At 35.2% G+C, this 17,872-nt stretch overlaps 1 protein-coding gene across 2 annotated transcripts; it reads right to left on the reverse strand.

Moving 5' to 3' along the window:
* Nucleotides 1-9,052: 9,052 nt before the first annotated feature.
* On the reverse strand, nucleotides 9,053-11,833 carry LOC109167379. 2 transcript variants are annotated; one of them, XM_019316399.1, is made up of 4 exons: nucleotides 11,711-11,833; nucleotides 11,053-11,555; nucleotides 10,265-10,481; nucleotides 9,053-9,904 (listed from the first exon to the last, which is right to left on the reverse strand). In XM_019316399.1, the coding sequence occupies exons 2-4, from the start codon at nucleotides 11,299-11,301 to the stop codon at nucleotides 9,417-9,419; spliced, it is 954 nt and encodes a 317-aa protein (XP_019171944.1). In that variant the 5' UTR covers nucleotides 11,302-11,555; nucleotides 11,711-11,833; the 3' UTR covers nucleotides 9,053-9,416. The 2 variants fall into 2 exon arrangements, with proteins under 2 accessions (XP_019171944.1, XP_019171943.1); XM_019316398.1 differs by having other exon boundaries at nucleotides 11,053-11,827.
* Between the last annotated feature and the right edge of the window lie 6,039 nt (nucleotides 11,834-17,872).

The raw sequence follows: 17,872 nt of genomic DNA on the forward strand, positions 1-17,872 counted from the left end.
TTTTCGGGTGGGGGAGAGAAAAGAGGAGGATCGAACGCAAGGCGTTACTGATACCAGATGAGAAGTATAATTCAAACTCTTAATTTACCGGATAACAATTACAATATTAAAAGAGGTTTGAACAACGTAAACCTCTCCTAAATAATAGCTTTGACTAGACCACTTAAACTAGTGCTACACAAATACTAACATTATTAAAAGCTAATAATATAACATTATTGACAAGCCAGCGCATCTTTCTGTTGTGATCCGAGATTGTAGGAGTTGTTTTCCTTTGTTGCTTTCCATTAAAACTGTAGAGTGATAGTGGATGGAGGTTTATGCTGAATAATATACTGAACTTTTCTCTCTTCTTCTCCTCTTCCCTTCCCTAAACCCTAATTTTTTCCCCAAATCTCTTTTCCAAAACTGTGGATCCACGACGGAATAAATTCGGTCGCAATATTTATTCAATACACCAACAACTATTTCTTTTCACGACGCGTGAAAGTCCGTCGCACTTTCAGTCGCTATTTCGTGACGGAAAGCAAAATCGGTCGCCTTTTCCGTCGCAAAATAGACGACGTAACTAAATGTCGTCGCAAATTCGGTCGTGAATATTTACCGCCAATATTTCGCTAGTTTTATTTTTCCTTTGCGCCAAGATTCGCGACGGAATTAAATTCCGTCGCCCTTTCCGTCGCAAATTTGCAACGGAAGCAATTCGGTCGCAATATCCGCCGCATTTTTGCATCGGATTAATATCCGTCGCGATTTTCCGTCGCAATTCGCGATTTTTCTTGTAGTGGGAGCACTGCAGAGTATTTGCAGTGCAACTGACAAAGTTATGGTTTTTGGCATTTTGGAAAATGTTAAAGATGCAATCTTGTGGTAATCTAAGATTCGGTTGAATATGCAAAGAGTAATGCAAAACAATGTTGCTGTCTTCCATATACAAGAGACTTTAGAAGAAGGTAGACATATGGAATCCATTTTGTTTTGTTTCCCTTGTACAGTCACTGTAATCTAGAAATCAACTTGTTGATGCCCTTGATTCACAACTTAGCTTTACTAATCAACTCAGTTACTGCTATATTTATCATCTCCTCACCCATTTATTTGTCTTGACTGTAGGTTGTTTGTTGATTGACAAGACATGAGTAATATGACCATCTCCTTTGGCTTTGCAGAAAAGAGATGATGAGAAATGGATGAAACATGCATTGGGGTAAGTTACACTCCATATTTGTTTATATTTTTTCAATTGATTTTCCTCTGAATGATGACAGAATTGCAATGTCTTCCTATTTCTATGTATTTGTGTTCTCACTCTTTCTCTCCAGTCTCCACGCTCGCCACCCAAATAAGCATGTTAAGTTAGACATGCTTTATGATGTGCTCATACTAAATTTTATGATATTAATTTTCCTCCCTAGGCAGGACAAAACCAGAATTATTCCGTGATAAGATTTTTTGTGAATTTGGAAACTTCGTAGACTTTTACAGCACTAGGATGCTTGATTATATAACCTCTTTCATTTTCTATGAACTATGGCATTTCTTAGACCAAACCTATCATTTGAAGTTTAATAGTGGATGAATGATATTCTATAACATGACTAGCTGGCTCTAGATAACTAATGGATTCTGAAAGCATCATTTTGTCTCCTACCTTATCTGAGAATTGAGTTATTTTATTTCATGACTTTCATCTTGTTTCTTCTATATACTTTACATTCAGGATATTTTTGTGGTTCTTAATATCATGTTACATTAATAAAAGATTTAGTCAGCATATTTATTGCTTCCTACCTCTGCTGAAATCTGCTACCATCTGCACAATGATTCCTACCTGCATATGCTTGTATTTCTGCCAATACTTGTGAATTGCCAAGATATCAGTCTAGTTCACAAACAAATTTCCTGCCCTGTTGTTGCAGATATTGGGAGAATGAGAAAGTAAGGCTAGAATACATGCCTGTTCACATGAATACATTGGATGATGAAATTGAGTCATTCCCACAGAAGGCGCGTGTGTATTAGCATATCATAGCTACATGGATAGTTGGTGGCTAACGGAAATAATCTCACTTCCTTAAGGTTTCAATAACCTACTTAGGAGATCTCTGTATTCTCAAATTTTGGTAATAAATTATTGCAGACTTGCAGTCATCTACTTATGATACATGGAAGCATGAAATGTGAAGAATCATTTGTATTGCTCTATTTCTTGTTTTTCAATGTTATTCAGTTAATAATCAAATCATTTGTATTGCTCTATTTCTCTATTATGTTATGGGGATTTTGGTTTAGTTTATCTTCCATAACCTCATAATAATATGAGTATTGTTATATTACATTACAATCCTTTTTTTGGTACACAAGAAAATGTGAGGTTCCTGTAGAGAGTGAGATTTTTAAATTTTGTTTTTAGTTCATTTTTTATTATATTCATCAAATCACATTCCTCCCATAATTTTAAAATATGTTAGATTTTCAGAAATGTTAAATTACTTTAAATCATTCCTTGAATGCCTATAGAAATATTAAAAAGCTTTAAAATGTAGGCCACAAATAAGCTTTGAGTCTATTTAAATAGGCTCAAAGCCTATTTAGGACCTACTTTGAAGCCTTTTTAAAAGCTTATTCATTAAACAGGCTTTTAAAAAGGCTTCAGGCTCAGGCTTGAGCCTAAAAAAAAGGGCCTACATACAGGCTTAGGCTTTAGATTTTCAATCGTTATGCTATGGACACGGGTAACAGTGCCGTTAGGCACTGTTATCTTCTTTTTATTTTATTTTATTTTATTTTATTTTATTTAATTTCAGACCGCATCGTTATAGGAGTATATGTTCATAATTTTATTACTATATTTTCATAATTGTAAGTTCATAATTTCAGAGCTCTATGTTCACAATTCCATAACTGTACATTCATACTTCCATAACTGTACATTCATAATTCCGTAACTGTACATTCATAATTCAGTAACTGTAACTTCATAATTTTCGAAGCTCTATGTTCACAATTTTAGAGCTCTATGTTCATAATTTTATCACTATATGTTCATATTGTAAGTTCATAATGTCAGAGCTCTGTGATCATAATTTCATAACTGTACATTCATAATTGCATAACTGTACATTCATAATTGCATAACTGTACATTCATAATTCCGTAACTGTACATTCATAATTCAATAACTGTAAAATCATAATTTTCAAAACTCGATGTTCACAATTTTAGAGCTCTATGTTCATAATTTTATCACTATATGTTCATAATTGTAAGTTCATAATGTCAGAGCTCTATGTTCATAATTTTATAACTTACATTTATAATTCAATAACTGTACATTCATAATTTCATAACTGTACATTCATAATCTCATAACTGTACATTCATAATGGCACAAACGAATAACGTTGTTAACGGCGAGACAAAATCAAATTTTTTTTTTTAACTAAAATGACGGGTTTTCCCTGAATACGACGTCGTTTTGGACTCGTGTCCACAATGCATTGTGGACACGAGTCCACTACATAATTTGCGTTAGATTTTCCTAACAGGCACATGCCTAATTTTCTAAAGTCTGGCTCGACCTAGCCTATTTCTACCTCTACTTGTGACATTTAAGTGAAAATTACACAAGTAATACCTCATAATCTTGAAAATTACCACAAAATCACAAGGATTTGAAATAATTGGGAGTAACATTTAAGTGGAATTACACAAATATTATCATCTTTAATAAAGTTTATTTACATTATTAACAAAGGACACAAAATCGCAACAATTTGAAATAATTGGGAGAGATATTTGTTCATTCATGATAATTGTCAATGACCTCCCATAAGTGATCATGAGTTTGAGTCCTAATTTCAGTAGGTTGAGAAAGTAGCTATGAACAGATGCTACATTGTAACAGAGTTAATCGCATTTATAAAAATAAATAAATAAATAATCATCAATTTAGAATAACAGAGAGTAATATTTTTCCCCTCATGACAATTAATAAAAATAAAGTAGGTTGAGAAAGTAGCTATGAACAGATGCTACATTGTAACAGAGTTAATCGCATTTATAAAAATAAATAAATAAATAATCATCGATTTAGAATAACAGAGAGTAATATTTTTCCCCTCATGACAATTAAAAACCAAAGTAACTACGATGGAAAATTGAAGGATCACAATCACACTTTTTCAATTTTTAATATTATCTAATAATCATATAATTACAAAGATTGGTTGCTTCTAATATAGCACTAATTTTGTTTTAAGGCAATTACTTTATTAAAAGAGAAGCATTGCCCAACTCTTAAGGCAAGAGGAAGATTGATTTGTCGGGAAAGGTGTGGTTGAGTAGGTGATATATAATTTGATCTTGTACCTAAATATTACTAATTCGGTTCTTATTAATATTCATCAGTGTCAAGCACCTTGTACTCAGATGACACCTCTGTGGTTCTCATTGAGGGAAGGTCACAGGATCGAACTCCGGTGATGAGGTATTGACTCTTTGGATTGCATTAGTTAGAGAAAGTATAGAACAGATACTACCTTATAATAAAGTCAACAGTGTCCAAAAAGAAAAAAAAAATCAATAATGGCCAAAAATAAATAAAGAAGAAGAAGATTGATTCTCACATTCATTCCACAAGCATATATCCAATTTTATGTGTTCATTGGTAAATGTTACTTGTATGTAACAAAAATATTTATATAAATATTAGTTAATTCACAAGTAAGCAATGAATATTTTATATGAAAAATAATAACACATGTTATGAGTTAAAAAATAACTCCGTACTATTTTCTTCTATTAAATTTACCTCATAATGTTCATCATTCGAAGTCTACATTTTTTTTGTACCAAACTAAATATTAGGTTTGTGTCCATTACATTCGCAAGACCCTTCGCAGTCTTTAGGGGATCATACAGATTGGAAATTTGGAATAGACATTACATATACAGCCCATGTCGGAACCCTAGCTCCGGCCGCCGGCATCTCGACGGTCGCAACGGGTTTGGGTGTCTTGTCGACTTCGCAGTTAGAGACTCCGTCATCTGCTTCTGTCCGGTCCGACAGCCATGATGGCTCTCGGGTTGGTGCGGCTCAGACTGCCGGAATGGTTACCAGCTTGGTTAGAGGTAGGGTTTTAAAAAAAAAAATAGTCCATGTGGCTGCTTATGTCAGCATTAACCGGAAGGTTACTCATAAAATGAGTGAATTGTACTAATTTGATGAGTTGAAAGGTTCAATTGGAACTTTTTATAAATTAAGGATCTAATTGTTATTTTTATTAGGACTCTATCATCATTAGTATTCGTTACCTATTATTATCTAATTGACCGTGGTCGCGGCAAAGGGCGTGGTCATGGTCGTGGCGGTGCCGGGGCTGTCCAGTGCCAGATCTGCTCCGGCGAGGGCCATTCGGCCGATACGATGGAGCTCCGGGGCCGAGAGCGCATGTTGCGTATCCTGTGGACGATGCGGCTTCGGTTAGCACTCAGCAATGGTTTCCCGACACTGGTTCGTCGAACCATGCCACCCCGGATCCGTCTTTGATGTCCTCGACGGTCTCTTATAACGGTCCGGATCATCTTCGTGTTGGTGACGGTAAGTGTTTACCTATTGTTGGTACTGGTTCGTCTTCGGTAGCCTCTTCTAAAACACTGTTTCGGTTGTCTGATGTTCTTTTTGTTCCTGGGCTTTCTGCGTCTTTATTATCTGTCCAACGGTTTGCCCGTGATAATAATGTCTTCTTTGAATTTCACCCTGATTGTTTCTTTGTGAAGGATCATTCAACCAGGGAAGTTCTATATAGAGGGCAGGCTTCGGGGGGTCTCTATTCTTGGCCTGTTTCTCGCTTGAGTCCCGCTGCGTTAGTGGCTTCGCGTGTCTCCTCTGACGTTTGGCATGGTCGGTTGGGTCACCCCCATCCTCGTGTCTTGCGGCAGATTTTGAATTTGTGTTCCATTGATTCTAGTTTTAGTAATAGTTCGGTGTCGTGTCGTGCTTGTATGCTTGGGAAATCATCTCGGTTTCCCTTGCCTCGTGTCAATACTACTACGTCGCATGTTTTAGAGCTTATTTATACTGATATTTGGGGCCCAGCGCCTTTTCTTTCTGTCAATGATTTTCGTTATTTTGTTTTGTTTGTTGATGACTACACACGCTATGTATGGTTTTATCTTATGCGATTAAAAACTGATGTGTATGCTATCTTCGAGCAGTTTCGGTCACTAGTTGAGCATTCATATGGTCGTAAGATTGTCTCTATACAATCTGATTTAGGGGGAGAGTATAAACTATTGCACCGTACTTTTGTCTCTTTGGGTATCAATCATAGGCAATCTTGTGCCTATACCCATGAGCAGAATGGCAGAGTTGAGCGTGGCATCGTCCCGTTGTGGAAACGGGTCTGGCTCTCTTGGCTCAGGCTTCGGTTCCACAGCGATATTGGGATTATGCCTTTGAGACTGCGGTCTATCTCATCAATAAAATGCCTACTCGAGTTCTAGACAATGTCAGTCCTCATTATCGTTTGCATCATTCTAATCCTTCTTATTCCTTCTTGCATGTGTTTGGCTGTCTCTGTTATCCTCTGTTGCGCCCATACAATCGTAACAAGTTGCAGAATCGGTCATCCCCGTGTGTGTTTCTTGGTTATCCGTCTTCGTTTCGTGGCTATCGTTGTTTAGATCCTGCTACTAACAAGGTATTCATTTGTCATCATGTACGGTTTGATGAGACTGTATATCCATTTGCTTCTTCTGTGCCTTCTCAGGTCTCTAGCTCTCGCCCGGTTGAGCCGTGGGGTGTTGGTACCGTTCGGGTTGGTGTTGGCTCTGATGTTTGTCCCACTGGACCTGATCCTCATCCGGAGTTGGACGCGGATTCCGGGGCTGCCGCAGCTGGTTCAGATTCTCGCACCGTGACTGCCACGGCTCCGGAAGGGGCGATCTCGGGTGCTCCTACTGCGCCCAAGCAAGGCCACCGTACGGCGAAGCCTGTTCAGCCTCGGTCTCATGTTATGGCAACCCGTTCCCGAGGACCGACGCAGCATGTGGCTCTTATAACTGTTCCTGAACCGACTTGTTATTCTCAGGCAGTTCGGTATCCGGAGTGGCGTGAGGCCATGGATCTTGAGTTTAATGCCTTGCTCCAGAATCACACTTGGCGTCTGGTTAGTCGCACACCTGGCATGAATGTTGTGGGGTGCAAATGGGTGTTCAGAACGAAGCGCAAGGCAAATGGCACGATTGAGCGGCACAAGGCTCGATTGGTCGCAAAGGGTTTCAATCAAGTCGCTGGGCAGGACTTTTTTGAGACTTTCAGTCCTGTTATCAAACCCACCACCGTGTGGCTTCTTCTCTCTTTAGCCGTTTCTCGCGGTTGGGTCATTCGGCAGTTGGATGTTCACAACGCCTTCCTCAATGGTAATCTTTCAGAGACAGTTTACATGAGACAGGCGCCCGGTTATGAAGACCAGTCACGGACGGATGATGTGTGTTTGTTACAGAGGTCACTCTATGGTCTTAAGCAGGCTCCTCGAGCGTGGTTCAATAGGTTGCATGCTTTCTTGGTGTCGGTTGGTTTTTCACCCTCCAAGACTGATGTTTCTTTATTCATCTATACTCGTGACTCTGTCTGTTTATATTTGCTTGTATATGTTGATGATATCCTTGTTATGGGGTCTGATGCTTCGTGTGTTACCCGGCTTCTTACTGACTTAGCCTCGGAGTTTAAGATTCGTGACATGGGTGCTCCGTCTTTTTTTCTTGGCATTGAGACGGTCTCCCAAGATGGTGGTTTGTTTCTTTCTCAGCAGCGATACATGCGAGATATTTTGAGCCGTGCAGGTATGGTGGACTGTAAACCGTTGGCTACTCCGGTTCCTGTGTCCCGACCTTCTTCTGATTCTGTGGTTCCCTATGCGGATCCCACGCAGTATCGCAGTCTTGCTGGGGCTCTACAGTATCTTACTATTACTCGCCCGGATCTCTCTTTTGCCGTGAATCGGGTCTGTCAGCATATGCACTCTCCAACCACTGAGCATTGGGCTATGCTCAAGCGTGTTCTGCGGTATGTAAAAAGAACTCTGCACTTTGGTTTTTTTATTCGTCCTTCCTCCTCTGTTGCGGTTCATGCCTTTTCAGATTCGGACTGGGCTGGTGATCCAGCTGATAGGAAGTCTACTAGTGGTTTTGCGGTTTTTCTTGGTGGCAATCTGATTTCCTGGTCTTGTCGGAAGCAACGCACGGTTGCTCGTTCGTCTACAGAGGCTGAATACAAGGCTCTGGCTGATGTGTCTGCGGAGGTCACCTGGTTGGTTTCTCTGTTGCACGAGCTTGGAGTGTCATTGCCTGCTCCTCCCACTCTCTGGTGTGATAATTTGGGTGCGACTTATCTCTGTTCCAACCCGGTGTTCCATGCTCGTACGAAGCATGTGGTAATTGATTACCACTTTGTTCGTGACAAAGTGGCGAAGAAGGAGTTGCAGGTTAGCTTCATTTCCACAAAGGATCAGCTGGCTGATGTGTTCACTAAAGTTCTCCCTGGTCCGCGTTTCTCTACTCTATGTGGCAAGCTCAATATTGTTGCTAGTCCACCTTGTGCTTGAGGGGGAGTATTAGGACTCTATCATCATTAGTATTTGTTACCTATTATTATTAGTATCCGTTTTGTAATAGGTTTACTATTCACTACTATATATACTCTTGTACAGACTCATTATTGACTATTTAGATATATGATGTATTTTGAGGTCCTATTCGACCCTTACCCCTAATAATAATAATAATAATAATAATAAAAGATGGCCTATTTTTTACCCTTATCGCCATTTGTCGCCATACTGGAATTCCGGCCAGGTGAGGTCATCATCTAATGCGTTTCTGTTCTCAAAAAAAATAAAAATCTAATGCGTTTCTGATCTCTTCTGGAGGCTGACTGAAAAAGTGCACTCCGCGTGGCGATGACAAGGATAGAATTGATATATTTGTTATAATAATACATAATTACATATAATATGAACATATGATTAACGTAAAATATCATTAAAAATAAAGAATGAATTTTACTTGGTACAATTTTATATTATTATTTTTCATTTATTGAAAGAACAACATCGTTTGGAATGTATTACTTCGTACAATTTTTTTTGTTCTGTATAAGAACTCTCACACAGGAAAAAGAAATCCCCCCAAAAAAATTAGTAAAAGTGGAAAACTATATAGCAAAATTGTGGTGTGAAAACTCAACGTGATATGGGACTACAAAAAAAGAATTCCCACATCATAAACCAAAATTGTTGTTGTGGTGTTCTGATAGCAGCAGGCAGCAAGGTTCCATGACTCTACTCATTTGTTTCTCAGGTCCTATCCTGAGATTTTTATTCTGATACCTCTTCTTCCATGGATGCTGCGTCTCAGAGAGCGCGGAAGGGATGCCTCCACCTCTCGAGATTCATCATCCGGTTGTCACTGTTGATCGGCCTGAACACTCGCTTTACATCAATCTCGGACTGAAGTGCAGATTTCAGCTGCTTCAAGTGCAAAGGGCATTGCATATGGTGATGGGTGACGGCTGTCTGGCTGATTTTTGGATGGTCGGGATAGAATTTTCGTTTATAGGGAGACCCCCACTTTGCTTGAAGGTATGTGTACGATCTCCAGGGAGGGAGAGGCATCGAGTTCTGCTTCAGGGATGATTTAGCAGCTTCGACCATGACTTCGAGGAACTGTTTCAGTCTCGGTATAGAGCCCACGTAGACAACGGGGAGAGAGGTCAGTATTCTGTCGTAGGATTGAACTGCTCTAGCGATTTCAAAGTGGCTGTGAAAGTTGATATCAATTATCACACGATCAGAGCCTCCGGCATCATCATATTTAATCACGTCTACGTATTCATAATCGCCTAAAATAATAAAGACGAGACGAAGCCAGTTAGTCTTGAAGTAAATCCAGATGCCAAACAAAAACTCAATTCCAATTTAGTTCTTCAACCTCCAAATGCAAGAAACTTTAGACAGACAGTCACAAACGAATCAAGTTTTCTTAGTTTAGGAATCTTTGTAATCAACCCTATAAAAGGGAGTATTATTTAGAATAATGGAGAGGAATTCAATCCCTAAAAGGGTCTAAAGGAGTTTTGGGTCTCAAGCAAAACCAATGTTTTCTTCTTTTTCCTTTTCCAACTATTATTCTTTGTTCACTTTTTCTTATGGTGTTTCTTCTTGCCCGTGACGGGAGAACAGAGAGTTGTAAGGAAGTATACCTGCAGGAACCTTGCCATTGCCCTGCCACTTGGACGAACAAACACCAGCATCATAACCCAAAAGCCTCAAGAGCTTCACAAGAGAATATTTGATGCAGCTAGCCTTGCAAGGGCCCAACTTGACTGCCTGGAGGTCGGTGTCATTTATGGATATCAAAAGTGAACTCACCAGCGAGAGCAGGTCACTCTCGTATTGATCACCCGCCAATTTGATATACTGCACACAGACGAAGAATCAGGCAATGAAATGGAGCATTTCAGATATTTTACAAGAACTGCCATCAAGAAGAAAAATACTACTACCCCTGCAAAACGAATTTTGTAACTCCTACTACGTCGCTGATACCTAAATGAAAATAAACCTATAATCATACAACACAACAGATTACAAAGTCTAAAATCCAAAACACCAAAGTCAGGTTAACCTCCAATCCCATGAATTGTAACATGGAAAAAGAAGCAGCTTTGTGTTTTCTCAGTTTCATTCTCCCTTAAATGCCCGATTCAGCTTCCTTTCTTGAATCCTATGGAGGGGCCGAAAAATGTTGCAGTATATGTATATCCATATGATGAAGTGGCAGAAAATTCAAGTCAAATACAAAAAGGAATCAACCTGAAGACTCAATCTTAAGCATAAAATCAATAAGCTACACAACAATTGATTTGAATATGAATATGAATATATTAGCATCAGAATAAAAATTATTTTAGGAAAGAACTCAAGAACATAAAAAAAATGAAAAATTCAATTCACAAAAGGATGGGATAAAGATAGATAAGTTACTTACTGATAATTTGTCGGCGAGGTGAGGAAGATCGGAGAAACTGGAATCGCTATCGCTGCTACTCCTCGAGTCTGTACCGATGCTTCCGTTCTCCAGAAAATCCCTCACCATCGCCGCCAAATCACTATCACTTTCGTGGCTGAACCCATCACCCACCGGTCCCGGACCTCCGACATCGCCACCACTTAAACGCCCGTGTCCGCCCAGTCTCAACCACGCGTCCCCGGACGAAGCGCACACCCTACAGTCCATTGCAAAACCAGCACCACCAAAATCTTCACTTCGTTTCTCTCTCTCTCTCTCTCTCTCTTGGGCGTCAATTCGCCACTTTTTCCACGGAATTTAAACCAAACCAAAAAACACAAACCCTTATTTCTGCAAAAACTGCACGAAATCACGAGTCCAATATAACTCCAAAAAATTCAATTCCAAACGAACAACAACTGAGTTTTCCCTCGGATGCAAAAAATTGGCTCAATCAATCGAATTCAAAGTAGCGGAATTTTCTGTATGCATGAAAAAATCCAAACATTAGGCCGTAGAAAACCCTAATTCAAGAGGAAACGTTATCAAATTAGCAGAATTTCACCCCCTCCCTCCCCCGGAACAAAAAAATTTCGACATGCAAACCCAATTAAAATCAACGGAAGCATTGAATTACCGCAGCAGAGGAAAACCAAAAATAAAAATAAAAAAATATCAAAATTTGAATGATCCAAAGGGGTGAGAAGAAATGGGAGAAAATTTCTGATTTTCTTCAACTCCCAGAGGATGAAGAGGAGGAGGAGGGGGGAGAGGAGTTCAAATAGTAATGGAGACGGACAGCTGTCAAATTACCAAAACATCCCTTCCCTTCTCCGTAATGCCCAAGTAAACGGGATCCGCGGGGAAATATCGGAAAACCGGATAATAATTAATAAAGGAAAAAATGACACTTTTTACTCCTGAATTATATACTTATAGCACTTTTTTCTCCTCAATTATTTAGGTAAGTACATTAGCCTCCTCAATTATTTTAAAAGTGGTGTTTTTCCCCCCTGATATATTAAATTGACATTTATACCCTTAAAGTAAACATTTTATTTATTTTACTACTCCAACAAATTATTGCGTATACGTAGGGATGACCACGGTTCGGTTTGAATTGAACCGGATACTAAAGCAATCGAATTAATAGTTTACGGTTATAATTCAGATCTAGAACTCAATATTTAAATGTCAATTTAATAAAATTATGTATCAAAAAAATTGAATCTTGAACCGTGAACCGGCGGTTCCGGATCTGATTCGCGATTTTGAACCGTCTTTATTTTAAAATTGTATTTTTTATTTTAAAATAGTCTAAATTCAACAATAAATGTATTTTATTTTTTCAGTTTGGAACATGAACCGTCCGTTCCGGTTCATGATTTTAACAAACTCTAAATATCGAATTTCGATTCTAAATTGTAATTGGAATATTTCGGTTTGGTTGCTATAGTGTTTGTTTAGTTTGAACCAAATTATGGTCATAATTTGTTGGAGAAAAAAAAATAAATTAAATATTTAGTTTAAGGGCAAATATGTCCAATTAACATTTCAGGGGGAAAAACAGTCACTTCAATCATTTAGGAGGAAAAAATGCTATAGGTATATAACTCAAGGGAAAAAAGTGTCATTTTCCGATTAATAAATGTTGTGACGTAATAAATAATTATTTCTTCAGCACATTAATAATTAATACTCCGTAATTCTTTTGAACAATAATAATATTAACAAATTGTTCATACTTCTAGTTTAATTTATTTTATAATGATATCTGATTTCTTAAAATAAATATTACAAATAATTTTACATTCTTAAATCACCCTTAATAAAAGTAAATTATTGTTTAAAAAAAAATCTATTTTATGGGTAAAATAGAAACGAAAATATTCTTTTTGCACTTTACTTAAAATTTGTATCTATAATAATTTGTTGTGACAGCGCTAATAAAATTGCCATAATTTCTTATAATCATAAAACTCAATTAATCGTCAATGATTATTCGGTTCAATAAACTAATATCTATTTAATTAACCCAATTATTATAGGGTTCATTTGATAAGCTTTAAGCTAATAATATTATAGTTATTATTTATGATTATAAAATGTTAATCATGTATAGGTTACACTTTTATTTATTATACGTTGCGAACACTTCTCGATCGAACATATCACACAAGGTCTTGTTAGTATAGTTTATCTAACATATCACACGAGGTCTTTTTAGTACAATTTATTTTATCTATCATGTATGACTTGTGATGTATTTACATAGGAGTGGGATTTATTAGTGCACATCATCAATTAGTAGTTGCAGGTCTCCCTCATCGCCAAAAAAATAAATAAATAAATAAATAAATAAATAATGTAAATTTATAAGTTGTAGGTAGGGTCGGAGCCAGAAATTTCATCCATGATTAAAACAAATGAGATATTTTGAAAAAAAAAATTAAATACTAAATAACCAAGTAAAGAGATTCAACCTCTTTACCTCTACTACAACACATACATACTTAACCATATAAACTACTTCATCTTTACATAATTTATATCTATATTATTTACTTATTTCTAAACACTTACTATATGTATGTAACACTTGTTGGTGATAATGAACCAAAAGTCGATTTAATATCCAAAATAGTATTTATATATACACACGAGAATATATAAAATACTATTTGATATATGTCCGAAACATATATATACACACAAATATATATAGAACGGACCCAAAGGTTATATATACATATATATCTACGAAAAAGATATACCAATATATATCAGCCACAAATTGGAAATAATAATCCTCAGATTATAAAGTCAATTTAACGATAAAACAAATAGAGAGGAGGATTTTTGCTTAGAAGCATAATCCAAAATCGAAAGAAGGAAAAGATGGCTCGTGTATGGGTATAGAGTTTTTAGCGCGAGTCAAGAGACCACTATTTGCTTAAAACCTTATTTGCCACCTCCCAAAAGTGCTAGGAGCGCTGTGGCCTAGGTTTTCCAGGATAAAACGTGCTACGGTTCGACGTTTGAGCACCCAAATGAACGAACCCGACGAACTAGAGCAAAGCCTTGAACACAGTTAGGCTTAAGAAAGGAGTAGAAGCAGAAGTATTTTGAAGTGAAAAATGCATTGTGAAAAACTTCTGCCCTGTACTCCTTATATAGGGATGTTGGACTTCAATAGCATTAAACAAAGCCACACCCCCCCCCCCCTCCCCCCGGCGCGAGAGAGCCTTTATGCTATAGAATTATACAAGCTCTAAAAGAGCTCTTGTATAAAAGGGGGGGCAAATCCTCTTTCCAAACCAATGTGGGACAAAAGCTCACTTTTTCCCTTTTCATTTTTCCAACTCAATGGATCTACTTTGAGAATCAATATCTCATTCACTCATTATCCGTTTTGAGCGTACAATATATCAATCTCTTCGTCACACTACGAAGAACCCGAATTCACTTTGACCTGACCCAAATTGAAAGTGGACCCCACTGATAATTGTACCACAAAATAGCCACTTAAATGTCATTTTAACGCTATTTTTCCAACAACACTTACTATATGTATGTATATACTAGTTTTTTACGTGCATTGCGTGATTGGATAATGCCCAATGTTTTTCTTAAATAAGTATTTTAAAGTATATCAAGGCAAGATTATATTTGAATTGTTCATGCATAGATCATAGATAATTGAATGTTGAATTTGCATATTTAAATTGGTAATTCTAAGTTTACAAATGCAAGATAATATAGTTAAGATTGATTATAATGTCAATAAAATAATTGTATGGGTATGGTTGAAACCAAATATGGGACATAAGGGAGAGAAAATAAAAATTAAAACATAAAATATTAAATATATACTAATATTGTTTGACCAGGACTATGTGGTCTAATGGTATCCGTGTTGAACTTCCATTTGGAAGGTTATGAGTTCGAGCCTTAGTGTGGAGGCGTTATTAGCTCTTTGTGTTTCAGTAGGTTGAGAAAGTATATGAACAGATACTACAATGTAATAGAGCTAGTAGCATTCAAAAAAAAAATACTAATAAATTAATAGTACTTAATGGAAAAGTTAATGGATTGGATAATCATATAATTAAGGATAAATTAAGAAATTTCTAGAAAAAATAAAATACTAATAAATTAACAGTACTTAATGGATCGGATAATCATATAATTAAGGATAAATTAAGAAATTTCTAGGAAAAATTAAAATTTGAACAATCTGAACTATTCATTTGATTTAATAATTTGACGGTCATTTTTTCTACCCAATGTTTATAATTAAATAAATATTTGAAAGTATATCAATGCAAGATTATATATGAGAAGTTCAACATAAGTAATTTAATGTCTAATTTGTTTATTTAAATATGTAATTCATAGTATATGAATACAATGTAATATATGAGATTCATTATAATTGTTACTAAACTTTTTTAAATAGTAATCAAGTATTTTTGTTGCAAAGGGTTCTAATATATTTAATGAATGCACATATATACAAGATAATTGAATGAATCAATGGTACCGTCCTTTAGGTGTTTTGTTCAATGTTCATTTAGTTCAACCATTATTGTTGAATAAATTATTATGGATAAAGAAATTTCTAATTTAAGGAATTTAGATATAGTAAAAATTAATTTTTTTTTAATTATAATGTAACCCAAAGATATTGGACGATGGGTACATATGACGTAACCCAAAGATCAAAATGCTAAAGAAAGTGTTATTCCACAGTTTGAAGCAACAATTTGTTCCAACCCACTGAAAATACAAACATTGCAATTTACAATATTTTCACTTAGCGTTTTTGAGAATGATTTTCCCAAAACAAATCTATATTTAAAAAAATTATTATTATTATTATTATTATTATTATTATTATTATTATTATTATTATTATTATTATTATTATTATTATTATTATTATTATTATTATTATTATTATACCATTAGGTCATTTTAAATGTTTTTTTCAAATATCTTTTCACCAACCGTTGATATAATTCGCTAGTCAAATCCGCTAATATAATCCGTTAACCGCTAAATGCTGATTGTCAAACAAGAAAGACATTGCAAGGTAGTTTCTCACTTCAATTTGTTGTGTGATTTGAATACTCTCTTTGTCAACAAATTCCTCAAGTAGTTAATATGATTGGCTTTATTAATTTAAATTTTTTAAATTTTTTCATGGTATTAATAAAATACTTGGTAATAAATATATAGCATTATTTTGTGTTATAACTTTGATATTTAATTAAAAAAAAATAGTGCACAAAAAGATAATAGACAATGTAGTGAGTATAATCAATTGATGAATTTGAATGTAAAGAACTTTTACATTGGAGAAAAATAAAGACAATATAACTAATAAAATTATTTCTCTTAATTAATTTATTGATAATGCATAATTTTTTTTTTTAATAAAGACATTATAGGGACAATGTAGCGAATATAATCAATTAATGAATTTGAACTTTGAATGTAAAGAATTTTTATATTAGAGAAAAATAAAGGCAATATAACTAATGAAATTATTTGTCTTATTTAATTTATTGATAATGAATAATGTTTTTGAATAAAGGCATTGTAGACACATAATTCTAAATTAAAGAAATGCATATGCATTATTTTTTGTTGTAGCTACTAAATTATATTATTTAATTTAATAAGAGTAAAATAGAGTACTAATTATGCCAACTTTAATTGGGATGTGATTTGAACCTAAGATCTTTCTTATTAAAATCAATGAGTAAGTTAACGGTGAACTAACATAAGTTAAGTATAGTCGATATATACAAGGTCACAAGGGTCCCTTACATATAAGAGGTGGGATGGGAAGAGACAGCTGCTCCCACTGCTCCATATTGTATTTTATATATAAAATATAGAATAATTATGTTGATGAAGGTGTAGGCAAGAAGCAGCATAATCATAGTTTGACGATAGTCGATACTAATAATAATTAAAAAAATAAAGGTTCAATTATTGGAAAACAGCTTATCCTGGTTGTTAGCCAAGTTGCTGTGTTTTCGTATCCCAAACGGTCCCATGACTCCCATTTAGTAAAGCAATACTTTCAGAGGAGACAATAAAGAATTATTGCAGAAAACGACACATAAAAAATTTTTTTTAAAAAAAAACAGAAGCAAAAATTATACTTTTTCGTTCCAAAATTATAACATAATTATAGAATTCGTTTCTATGGGGTGTATTCAATCATGACTTTTATAGACTTTTATAGACTTTTAAAAACTTTTATCAACTTTAAAAATTTAGAAGTATTCAATTCAAACTTTTAAAGTGTCTTTAAAAGTCATGCGGTATTCAATCAAGATTTTTAAACAGTCTTTAAAAGTTTGGTGGTATTCGATTAAGACTTTTAGAGAGTTTTTAAAAGTCGTACGGTATTCAAAAAGTTATAAACTTTTGTAGACTTTTTAATTTTAGGATGTTTGTAGACTTTTCTTTCTCAAATATAAATAGTTGATATCCCACCATCAACCCCAAGATTTCAAAATTTTAATTCTACCAACTCTGAATATTTTCTCTCTCTAGTTAAACTCTATTTTTCTCGCCATTTAAACTTTATAAACCTTATACCTAAATTCAATAAATTATTTTTTCTTCATTATCCTATATTTTCTTCATACCTAAACTTTTCTAATTTTTTCTCTCCACTAAACTTTACAATCTTTCTCTAAAAATTTGAAATAATATTATTTTTATTTCATTATTGCTTGTTTATTTTGATTTTTTATTTTTTTTCTACGAACTTTTTATC

The sequence above is a fragment of the Ipomoea nil genome, unplaced genomic scaffold (genome assembly GCF_001879475.1).
Source record: "Ipomoea nil cultivar Tokyo-kokei standard unplaced genomic scaffold, Asagao_1.1 scaffold3150, whole genome shotgun sequence".
Taxonomy (NCBI): Eukaryota; Viridiplantae; Streptophyta; class Magnoliopsida; order Solanales; family Convolvulaceae; genus Ipomoea; species Ipomoea nil.